Source organism: Canis aureus, chromosome 19, assembly GCF_053574225.1.
Source record: "Canis aureus isolate CA01 chromosome 19, VMU_Caureus_v.1.0, whole genome shotgun sequence".
NCBI lineage: Eukaryota > Metazoa > Chordata > Mammalia > Carnivora > Canidae > Canis > Canis aureus.
This window is the reverse complement of record NC_135629.1, coordinates 35,290,894-35,303,522: the sequence shown is the minus strand read 5'-3', so window position 1 is coordinate 35,303,522 and position 12,629 is coordinate 35,290,894. Positions and strand designations below refer to the sequence as shown.

Sequence of the window (12,629 nt, the reverse complement as noted above, 5' to 3'; positions counted from 1 at the left end):
CCTTATCAATTAGCTGGAGCTACAAGAGGAGATCACCAGGGCCTTGTCTGTAAAAGGCCCTGTTTGTTTCTCGACAGAAACAAATTAATAATATGATCCATCTGATCACTTCCACAGGGGTTGGAGGTGGCTTCATAGGCATGTGACTTGTGTAGCTGCTCAGGGTGCCATCCTCAGAAGGGCCCTGGGCTTGGTTTTATCTTCATTTGAAAATTCTCAATAAAGTTTGAATAATTGGGCAGCCCCGGTGGCACAGCAGTTTAGCGCTGCCTGCAGCCCAGGGTGTGATCCTGGGGACCCAGGATCGAGTCCCACATCAGGCTCCCTGCATGGAGCCTGCTTCTCCCTCTGCCTGTGTCTCTCCCTCTCTCTCTATCGCTCATGAATAAATAAATTAATTTTAAAAAATAAAAGTTTGAATAATCCTCATTTTGCACAAATTATGTAGGTGGTTGCAACTAGAGTTTTGATCAGAGTGATATAATTGTTCCATGTTTTAAAAGGACTACTCCAGCTTTTGTGTTAAGAACAGCCTATAGGGAAGGTAAGGATGTAAACAGGAAAAACAGCTAGGGCGCTGTTGCTTTAAAAAAGGTGGAAGATGATAGTGGTAAATGATACCAGGACAAGGGGGCAATTAGGATCCATCTGTCTGTAGCCACAGCAGAGGTGCCCAGCAAAATGCCTGTCTGCAGCAGTGCCCCAGCCAGCTGGCTCCTCCTGCCCACCACCATTTCCTGCCCAGTTTCCATGCTGGCTGCCTATTAATCTGACAGCCCTATGTTTTTCTGATATATTTTCCTATCCTAAAAGAACAGATAGTTGGTTTCTCTTCTTGCCTACTTGTTTGTAGGGGAGAGAAGAGGATCCTATGGTCCCAAAACTGTACACAGTAGCAAATGGGAATTTTAAAAAAATCAAGGTGCATTCCCCAAATCTGGACTCCTTACAATGGAGAAAATTAGTTGCTGAAGGAAAAAAGGTGGGACACCTGGGTGGCTCAGCGGTTAAGCACCTGCCTTCGACTCAGAGCGTGATCCTAGAGTACCGGGATTGAGTCCCACATCAGGCTCCCTGCATGGAGCCTGCTTCCCCCCCTGCCTGTGTCTCTGCTTCTTTCTCTCTGTGTGTCTCTCATGAATAAATAAATTAAAATCTTAAAAAAAGAAAAAAGGAAAGAAGAGCCCTAGCTTAATCAAGCATCTTCTGTGTTAGGTAACTATAGTTGGAACTTATTACATATTCTCTCACTGATTCAATTAAGCAATAGGTGTAAACATTACTCCTCCCACACCAAAAAATAAAAAATAAAAAAACCTGTAGCAAGGTAATATCTACTAAAATTTACATAAATAAAAAATACATTTAAAATACCTTTAAGACCCCCAGAATACATTGCTCAACACTCAGTAAGAAAAAAGAAAAAATGAACTAACTTTTCAGACTTGTTATTATTTTAGGTATATATCTAAATTTAGATATGTATCTAAATGTATAATTTAGATATATATATCAATTTTAGATGTAAATATGAATTTGTACAATTATTTCTATATTTAAGCTAGAAAATATAAAAAGTACCATCACTATTTAGTTTTCAGTTAATCAAATAGAAAATTCATCAGGCCATGCTACAAGTGGCATGATACAACCAACAATAAGTAAAAAGTATATACTTCCTGATCTAAAACTCTTAAAAAATAGTTTTTCCTCTTTCATGTGCTCAAAAATTTCTCTGAAATGACAAAACATAGATGATACCAATTCCCAACCTAAAGGGCTTATGTCGGCTACTCACCTTCTTCTGAAGAACATTGATTTTTCTTTCCTTCACTTCTAACATATCCTTCATGTCTCGAATCTCTCCGGCCAGTGTCCCCTTCTCTTCCGTGAGGTCCTGCAGCTGCTTTGTTTTTTTATTGAGAAAAGATTCTTTCTCTTCCAATCGTAACCTCAGTGCATCTACCTAAAGTCAGGAAAAAGAAAGAAGGTTGCAGTTTTACACCATGGTCATCAGTAACCATCGGTCATGCCTTGGGAGGGAGTGGGGCATCAGTGTGCCTTCTCAGCACAGCACGGTCAAACCATTGCTCACAAGCACCTCAGTGCCCTGTGTTTAACAGCCTGTATCTACCTTAAAGTCCTGTTATATGTGTGTATCTGAACAGTGATGCTTTTTTAAATATAAATTTTATATGAAATATAATATATTATGAAATAGTAGTATGTGTCCCTGTTGTGAACCCCACCCTTCCAGCTTTTGGGGTGGTGGAAGAATTTAATCCTCATTCTCCATACCAGAAATATGATAGATAGTAGTAGCCACATCAACAATCAAGAAGTAGTGATGGAAGCATGTTACTTAGAGATATCAAAATAATCAGACAAAAAGAGTTAAAACAGATAGTCTTGGGGAAGAAGAAATAGGATAGGTAAGTAGGGGTCTACTGCATCTCATCACAAATCTTGTTGAGTATGTTTTATATTATACTACTAATTTTAGCAAGTAAAATTTGGGTGGCGGGGGGCAGGGGGACAAAAATTTAAGAAAAAAAAAGAGGAAGGAATAGCACAATAAGCCAAAATAAATAGATGTGTAAATACTATCAGGACACAGATTCAAAAGGCAAGTTGGAACACGGGAAAGGACACTTTGATTTTAGGCTGGATTCTGCTTCTATCTAGCTATGAGCATCAGGGAAAATAACTCCCCCATCAGCCTTCAGGTCTCAATTTTCCCATCCATAAAACTGAGGTTGGAACTCCCTAATTACTGACATGTTTATGATTTTAAAGGCAAAAATCAATCTTAGATCGACTACATTAGGAAAGGGTGATAAAATTAGAGATGACAAAGTTATCAGAGTAGAAACTCCTTTTCTTACCCCTGTGCAAGGGGGTTTGTGTTTCTAAAGGGCAAGGAGGATGGGAGGTTGATGAGCAGAGAGTTTCTCCAGTTTCTGTCCCAGAGAGGAGGAATAAGCAGTGAGTTCCCGGGAAAGGAAAGGGTGAAAAAGTAATTGAAGCCCAGTTGGCAGAAGGACCCTGACTACATTATGAGACAAGATGGACATTCTGTGACTACACAGGGTGAAAACAGCAGATTGCTTAAACATCTGATAGCTGTGCCTCTTCTTACATAAGGGCCACAGAAATCTAGGGAATGAGAAGTGAAGGGGATACTCAGGTCCTGGGAATCTTCCTTTGACTAAATGAAAATTCAAGCCAGTTGCACTAAAGCTTAAGCATCCCAGATTCTCAAATGGCCTATCTTTATTTAAAGTCATCTCCATCTACCAACCTAGAATGACATCAATACTTCTCTTTGGGTTTTTATCCTATCTGGAAAAAAATAAAAGGTGATTTTTAGTTTATACATTAAGGGTGGAATTTGGTGGGTTCCTTGGAAATTGGTAGGACATGTTGAGCACTCCAGATTATAGTAGTGGCTATAAGAGGTCACATTCAATTGTGGAGATTTCCCACAGGCTGACCAGGACTCAGTGTGAATCTGAGAACAAATTGTGGTACCATTAGCCTTGCGTTCTAGCTATAAAACATGGATGGTCTATATCTGGACTAGAGGAAATGCTCAACATCCAAAATGGTGATATAAATAAATTACACTATGAGAGATAGTAAGTGGTGCTGTAGAGAGTTTAGAAAAAGAGACTCAGTGTTGATGACTAACATGCTTAACATTTACTGTGCCTTCTCATCATGTGTGATCTTTCAGTGCCCTGCCAGACCTTCCTGAGCCTAGAAGAGACAAAGTTCTAGGTGTAAGAATATTTCTCCAGGAGTAAAACAGTGAGGATGCCCATGACCAACATACTGCTCGCAAACCTTACGTGGTAGGAAGGAGTCTGTGCCAGCTAATGTCCTCATTGGGGAGCTTAATTTCCATGTACCCAAATGCACTAATTTAGCTTCAAAGGAATTTGACTCATGACCTTCAATCACTTAAAGCTACTCTTATAGCTTTGCAGTCTCCTAGAATCAAGAAACTAGGTTTAAGGGTCTTTTTTTTTTTAACAAAACTTTGACCTGAACTGCATCCAATTCTCAACCAACATTAGCCTAGTTTGCAGTAAGCAAGTATGACATCATTTCTAAAATCAAATTTTAACTTCCAGATGGTGCAAAACCACGAGCAGGCACACAGGCCTCCTGATGCACAGAAGTTTAAATACAGGGAAGATCAGGGAAGGAAGAATACCGTCTATTAAAAATTAGAATATAGAGTTTCAAATTGGGTTCTCCTCATGAATATTCAGACTTCACTCAACAGTGTACATCATTTATAAAAGAATCAGAAAAGCCTAAAAAGTTAGATTATATTCTAACATCAGGTAGAAACATAAAAGTTAAAATGTTTGGGAATATGAAATACCTTTCTCTGCCTCTTCACTCAACACCAAATAATTTTAAGGGCCTTGACTCTCTCTCTCTCTCTTAAACTTTGGCAGTTGACTCAATAATAAAACTTGGCAAGGCAAAGAGCACCATCATTTCCCAGAAAAACAAAAGAAAATTAGAACTGTATGATATAGGCAGTGCACAAAGACCCATAGGTTGAATTTCCAATTTTTACATATGACTTAACCACATGGGAATGAGTCACCTAATGTTAAAACTAGGACAATCTTTTCATTTTAGGAGAATTATTCATTTCCTTCTGACCCAGTTGTATGTGTATTTGTGTGTGTGCATGTGTTTAAGTGCGTGTAACATATGAAAATTAAACCTTTTATCTGGCAGTATAAAATATCAAACATTTGTTATCACTTCAGTTCCAGGTAATAACTTGAAAGAAAGGGGCTATGGTAATAAAATTGGCAAAAATTGCCAAAATCAGAGTTAAATATTATTAATCTTTATGTCAGCACCCAGGAATTATAACCAGTTCCAATGGTGAGGTATGTTTCTAGAAGTTCTATACATAAGCCTCCCGACCTTTCTGCTGTATTTTACGTAGGCTTCAGAAACAGTTTCAATGTTGTGACAAAACACTAAGTGCTACTTGATGTGCCATAAATAATTTTTTAAAATCAAATGGTTCATTTCAATCTTAAAATGACTACAGCAACACTTGAGAAAATAAAAAAAAAAACCTTGAGAAGGAAAAAGGGGCCACTTGAAAATTTTCACAGATTAAATACTACTTACTTGACAACACTTCAGGAATTGAATAAACACTATCACAAAGAACAACTTTAAAAGAAAATGAAACTGGAACACTCATAAAACTCCCTATATAGTTTTATTTCACATTCGAAACTTCATTTGTTTGTTTTTCCTAATAGCAGACTTGGATTAAGGGTATATTTGAATTTGACTCAACATGCAATCATTCAAATGGGGAGACAGTTTCAAGTTGAAACTATGCATAATATACACAGCCTCCAAAGACACAAACACTAAAAATAACCTAAAATCTAAAACTCGCTGTGGTAATAGTCACTAGATCTCACTCACATCCAATCTCCCATCCAATCACCCTTCCCACCCCGTTGCAGGAAGATGGGGCTTTACGTGTTACTCATGAAATGTAAACAGAAACGACATATGTCACTTCCTGTCCATCTATCCCCATACTATTTCCCTCACTCAGAGATCTTGAAGGCTACATTTTCCAGATGGTAGAGCTACAGGACGGCCGAACTCCCATAAATCTGGATCCAAGTGACCATGAGAAGCAGGATCACACCTTACCATCTTCCGCTCTAATCTTCAACCCTTGACATGGGCTGGACTTACAGTGTGATGTGTCAAAACCACTCAGAAATTATTATAATTTCCACTGATTTTGCTAGGGAGTGGGCACTTTAAAACTAGAAAGGTTTGTTGGTCTTAGAGATTGCTATAAACCTCAAAGAAAAAGGGCCATTATTACTCCCTCTATGTGTAGGACCTCAAAATCTACTTTCCCCTATCCTTTGACCCCAAATCCAAAGAAGGAGGGAAAATGATGGAAAGCCAAGGACAGAGTTAAATGGAGCAAGTAGCAGAACCCTGTGGGGTAGACACTAAGGTCAAAGACCAAGATCTTAGGAGCAGAAAGGGATCAAAAGAGGAAGAATCCCTTTAAGCTCATTGGCTTGAACTTCTATTTGTATAACAAATGGCCCAATGGAACTACTCTGTTTTGCAAAAGTCTCTGCATTGCAAATATACATGTTCAAGGAACTCATGGTAATGTCCATGAGGTCAGGAACACAACAAGGTGTTTGAAGCAAAATGAGAATAACAATACCTCCTTCATCAAATTATTTTGAGGATTAAATTAAATAACATGTAATGCACTTAGCACAGTGCTTGGCACCTAGAAACACTCAATAAATCTTTGCTATTGTTATTATACTATTCTGCTTTCCCCAACTACTTAATCCAGTGATTTATATACTGTAGGAATGCAATAAAGGTTGCTAATCAGCAGCCTTCAGTAAAAGTGGAGACTCAGAAAGTAAGATTTTGTGCTCTAATATGTAGCAGGGTGTTATATTGTCTGTCATTTAAAATATTTCACCATACACTGTATGATATGTGTGTGTGTGTGTGTGTGTGTGTGTGTGTAGGGATTTTAGGGTGGGTGGGTGGGTAGACGGGTATATTTCCCAACTGGAAATAAATTCTCTAGGGGTAATTAGCCTATGAAAGACTTTAATTAAAAGCTGACATGGCAGAGATAGCTACCAAAGTACAGAGATATTCTTTATATTTGATGAACACCTAAAATTTGCTCAATTAACATAATTAATGTGAGGAATGATTTTTCCTTGGTTATCTGAGTGGTGTTTGAGATGTGTGAATTGGCTAGAAATGTTGCACAAGTCTCCTACTCTTCCAGGAACAAGATTTAAGATGGTTTGTCCAATGGAGATATGATGTAAGCCACATCTATAATTTTAAAGTTTCTAATAACCATATTAAAAAAGTAAAAATAAACAGGTAAAATTACTTTTAATAATATATTTAATTAGACATACTATATCCAAAACATTGTTTGACCTGTAATCAATACGAAAAATATTAATGAGGTACTTTACATTCTTTTTTCTTCAAAATCCAACATTTATTTTACCCTTTCTATGTATCTCAATTAAGACTAGCCACAATTTAGGTACTCAAGAGCCACATATGGCTCATATGTGGCTACTATATTGAACAGTGCAGGTCTATGACTCTAGTAAGCCCCAAAGTTTCAATTTTTAGATTTCAATACCCCTGAATACAGATGCTTCAGGGAGGATTCTGGCCCAAAAGCAAACAAGGTTGGCTGAGCTCTACTCAGAAACTATCATGGCACTGACCTAGCTAGTGTAAACTGTTTCTGGCCTCAAAAGGACAGATAGCTAGAACTTGAAGGAACACTCTGAGAGGTTGTGATGTACTACTTAAAGAAAGGCTCATGGGGCAGGAATCCTATAGCCTTCCTTTCTCTAACCATCAGAGGTTATTGATCTTTACCAGAGACAACCACATAACTGTCAATGATCTAAATGGCTTGATTCTTTTAGGATGGTCTTTCTGGAGTTTTGTTGAAGAGAAGAATTCAGAATAATCACTGGGTTTTTTATTCCTAAAGATTTTATTTATTTATTCATGAAAGACACAGAGACAGAGACAGAGGCAGAGACACAGGCAGAGAGAGAAGCAGGCTCCTTACAGGGAGCCTGATGCAGGACTTGATCCTGGGTCTCCAGGATCAGGCCCTGGGCTGAAGGCAGCGCTAAACCGCTGAGCCACCCAGGCTTCCCTAATCACTGTTTTTTTAAAAACTCTTTCTATACCAATCCTCAATTATAGCAAAATTTGCCTTTCAGAAAAAAATGTCCTTCAGCAGCTGCACCATTAAACGCCAGCTATATAGCTGAGGGTATGTCCATCTCTTATGCTATATTTGGTTGGGTTATACCCTTCTACTCTTGGATTTCTGCAGCTATTCTGATTTCAGATTTCTCCTCTTTGTAGATTTTTCAAAATCTACAGTAACTAGAATTATTTACTCATTCATTTAACAAATATAAAGAACTGATTTTGTACCAGGCATTGTTATAGGTTAGAGATACAACCTTTTTTAAAAAAAAAAAAAAGATTTTATTTATTTATTTATGAGAATACACAGAGAGGAGGGGGCGGGGCAGAGACACAGGCAGAGGGAGAAGCAGGCTCCATGCAGGGAGCCCGACGCGGGACTTGATCCTGGGTCTCCAGGACCACGCTCTGGGCTGTAGGCGGCGCTAAACCACTGAGCCACCTGAGCTGCCAGAGATACAACCTTTTAACAAGACCATCAGGTGTATGACTTATTGAAACACATATTAGTGAAGTTGAGGGTAAGGCAGAGCAAACAAGTATTATGTCAATATCATCAGTAAACACAATTTTTAAAATAAGTGGGAAGTAATACAAATATGAAATTCAAAGGCTTATGTAAAATACTTATAAAAAACTGGAATGACAAAAATTAATTTGTGGATATTTGTGTTTACTGACAAAAATGTATATGTATGTTTGTATGCATACTAAGTAATAAAATTCATGATTTAGCAAATATCAGCTATTGTAAATCAAACCTGGGCAGACATTTTGGTATTCAGTAAGTTAGTTTATTTAACCAATAGCTACTCTTTACTGTGCAGTCCTGGAACACAAAGTCATCTTCATTGATCTTAAATCAGTTGTGCTTTATACCTGCTACACTGTTTTCAAGATAATTTTGAATAAATCTAGGTCTTTAAAAGTAGTTTTGTAATACTAATAAGTATGAACAGATTATGTATTTTCTCTTTTAAAAAATTATTTTCTAGGTTTGTCCAGTAAAAAGGTTTAGAAAAAGTGACTACCTTTGTAGCAATGAGCACATACCCAAAATACCTAGATTGTGGTCTCTAAAAACTATATCTCACTAAAAGAAAATCAATTTCACTGTAGAAATGATTAATTTTAGATATGTGACAAGAAACATACAAGGTAAATATAGAATACTTTGTTAAACCAGAAAGCAAGGAAATTATTAAAGACCAAATAGTCTTTTTTTTTTTTTTTTTTTGGCCACACATGGAACAACTGGATGCTGTTGTATGAACAGATATTAGGAAGAAGGAATGGATTCTGGACAAGTAGGGAGCTATAGCAATCAACCAGAGAGACAGTAGCTACCACAATAGGGATGGAGGTGATATAGAAGAAGACCATGGCTGTGCTTGAGACATATTTTGAGATACAATCACGAGGCAGTTGGCAGAACTGAGGGTTTGTACGTATAGGGATGAAAAGAAGGAAGGAAACAAAAATAATTCCTGGCTGGAGCAACTCTTTAGATAATGCAATTATTGCCTGTACTTGGAAAGACGAGAGAATCAGATGTGGGGGTAGGAAATCAAGAGTCTGAGACTAGGTTATACATATTTTGAGATGCAAGGAAATATCAGATGGTAAAAGGCTATATAACTTGGAAGACCCTGAGACAATAGAACCTGAACTACAGTCTAACCTATGTGTGAATAAGCAGTCTTGTACACATATCTACATTCCTTCAGAAGACTAATTAGGACATCTACTGCACATTTACAGATTAACTCCCACTTAGATATAGTATAGCTGTTTGAGACCAAATTAATAAGCATTTATAAAAAGACGACATCAATACAGTTAGAAACCAAGAGAAGGGCAGCCTGGGTGGCTCAGTGGTTTAGTGCCACCTTCGGCCCAGTGTATGTGGTCCTGGAGACCTAGGATGGAGTCCTATGTCAGGCTCCCTGAATGGAATGGAGCCTGCTTCTCCCTCTGCCCGTGTCTGTGTCTCTCTGTCTCTCTCATGAATAAATAAATAAAATCTTAAAAGAAAAGAAAAAGAAAGAAAAGAAACCAAGAAAAATCTCTCTCCCAAAAAGATTCCTGGTCTTTTATCTTTATTTATACGGTTTCTCTTCACACAGTCATGAGTAGCAACAGATTTGGTCATTTCTATTATGCCCTTAAATTCTTCAAGGAGACTAGTTAATGTCAATGACGTATTTACTGTCCTGTTGATCACTACAGTCAGTAAATCGATACTGACTGGGAAAAAACAGGCTATATGATTCTACTTCTGTGTGCTGGGTTTCCTTTAGCAGCCAAAAACTTATACATTTGACCAAGGAAGAAACCTATATTATATTTTAAGATATTTAGATAGCACAAAAAGAAATAATAATGGCTATATTATAAAGTGCTTCATAATTTACAATATACCTTTCTCTTAAATTATAAGTCTGTTCCCTTATACAATTTCAACTCAGAAAATAAAATTCAGGGATATTTAGTATTGTATAACCACATACTGTGCTTATAAAAGTTAAGTTACAATCACCAGCTTGTTAATAACACAGTTGAGATTTTCAGGTTGTAAAGATGCATTTTGTCTTACCTACCTGTCAAAAAATTATATCCAAGACCCACATGCCACCTACTTGAAGAAAACAATGCTTGGTTAAGAGTACTTCATATCACCCACATGGAGGAATTCGTATCATATGCGGGTTAATAATCCAGCCAACTTTATAAAGCCTGTTTTCATACTTAAGTTTTTGGCTACTTCTTACACTAAAATTAGGTGGTTTTAAGTGACTAGTCCAAAGTTCAAAATTTAATGTTCAGTTCAGTTCCAGCAAATTTCTGAAAACACATGGGAATTGTAACTCATGTGTTAATACTTAAAGTTTTTGTTAATAAAACTTCCAACACTAACCTTACCTCATTGAACTTACCTCACTGGTTTTTATGCTCACTATAAAACTATAGCTGTCATAATATTTTTGAATTACTACAAAAGGAAGTAAGCCATTCCAAAATCAATGTTATTTTGCAACATGATGATAGTTATAAATTCAAAATACTTAAAACCAATTTGCAAAGCTATCAATCTTAGTACCTCCTAACATTTAAATATCCCATCATCAAAACATTTACTATTATCGAAAAACAAGTTTAAGAAAACACCATGTATCACTCATATTGTACCTTCCCATCAAGTAAGCACATTATATTTAAACATGAAGATGCATTTTAACATAAAATTTTAAAATACTAGCTCTATTTACATATGCAATGAGCTTTCTAAACTATCGCTGAAGCCCAAAGAACTTAAATCACTGATAATTCAGTATCAAGATTAAGTATTAATTTTGTGATCTCAAGGTCAGTGCTTTTCAACAAATCCAAGTAAGTAATCTCCATCTAGGTATGCTTGACATGTTTGTCAATGACTTACAAATTAGGAACTAGAGTCATTTTATTTAAAAGAGAATTAAACCCATATTTTAAAGTCATGTCTCTCAAATCAAGACCCAGACTCCAGGAGGATGGACACTTGTGTTCAAGAACCCATGAGTCTGCTATAAGAATTGTTTCAGAATTGTTTTACAGTATTTTTTCTTTTTGATGATTATCTCAAAAGTTAGGATGAATTATTCTGAGTCATGTAAATTGTTATCCTTATAACCAAGAACTGTTAAGAGATTTCAATATCTGCTTTTGAGTTTGCAGTTAAGATTCCTTTGGAGTGAAATGGAGAAAGAACAGAATGACCTCTTATTTCTCTGATATGTTCTCTTCAAATCTTTGCCATTGGACATAATGGTGGCCATGCAAACAAGGGATTCCTCAGAACTATAGATACAGAAATCAGTGAGGAAAGCAGGGTATCATAGAGAACACCACTAGCAGACCTCCTGAACTAGCACCAGAGCCATTGCGGTTAGCCATCAAATTTTAAGGCATGGCATACATATGAAGTGTTTGAGTGTGTTGAAATGAGGACACGGCTCTGGATTACTCTCAGAAAGCCCTGCTCAGAGTCCACTAAATATTTTCAAGATGTCCTCTGTGCCTCATAGTGTGTTTGTTAGGTGATGCACCAGAATGCCTAATACATTCCTCAGGACCACCTGTGAGGGAGGTATTGTTTATAAGTAAAAACACCAAGCTCTGAGAGCTTGTAGAGCTAACTCAGTAGACTGCATTAAAGCCCCATCTTCTGGTTTAAGATCCACTACACCAGTCTGCTTCCAGGTTCTTTTATGGTTCTGTTGGCACCCGGAGGGGAGGCCCTTGGGGGAAGACACTTGCTTCTCAGAAACTCAGCTACCACCTTTATAAACCAACATAATTTTGCTCAATGGCCTCTAAAATCACCACCTACCCCAAACATTTATGATGTCTGAAAATGAGTACTCCACATACTAAAACATATTTTAAAACTTCAGTAATTAAAAGAGTTTGGTATTGATGCAGAAAGAAAAAGAGGAAATCCAAAATAGATTCACATACTTATGGAAATTTAAAGATTTATTTATTTATTTGAGAGAGAGAGCAGGAGGAGGGGCAGAGAGAGAAGCAGACTCCCCACTGAGTGGGGAGCTCCACACAGGACTCTACCTCACAACCCTAAGATCATGACCTGAGCCAAAATCAGGAGTTAGACACTCAACTGACTGAGTCACCCTGGCATCCATACTTAAAGAAATTTAGCATATGATAAAAGTGAGATTTAGATTCAATAGAGAAAATATGGATTATTTAATTAATAATGCCTGAAAACTGACTATCCACTTACAAAAATAAACTCTAACCTAACTCCTTAT

General features: G+C 37.1%; 1 protein-coding gene across 24 annotated transcripts in view; it reads right to left on the bottom strand.

The window, feature by feature from the left end:
* The window catches only part of ERC2 (ELKS/RAB6-interacting/CAST family member 2), a 904,101-nt gene that overhangs the window by 531,924 nt on the left and 359,548 nt on the right, over window positions 1-12,629 (bottom strand). For all 24 annotated transcript variants that reach the window (XR_013357839.1, XR_013357837.1, XR_013357838.1 and 21 more), the window contains one exon: window positions 1,799-1,966. Coding sequence is in view for 21 of the 24 variants with exons in the window: in XM_077858464.1 (XP_077714590.1) it covers window positions 1,799-1,966 (168 nt within the window). In the remaining 3 variants the exon portion in view is untranslated. The remainder of the gene's footprint in view (window positions 1-1,798; window positions 1,967-12,629) is intronic.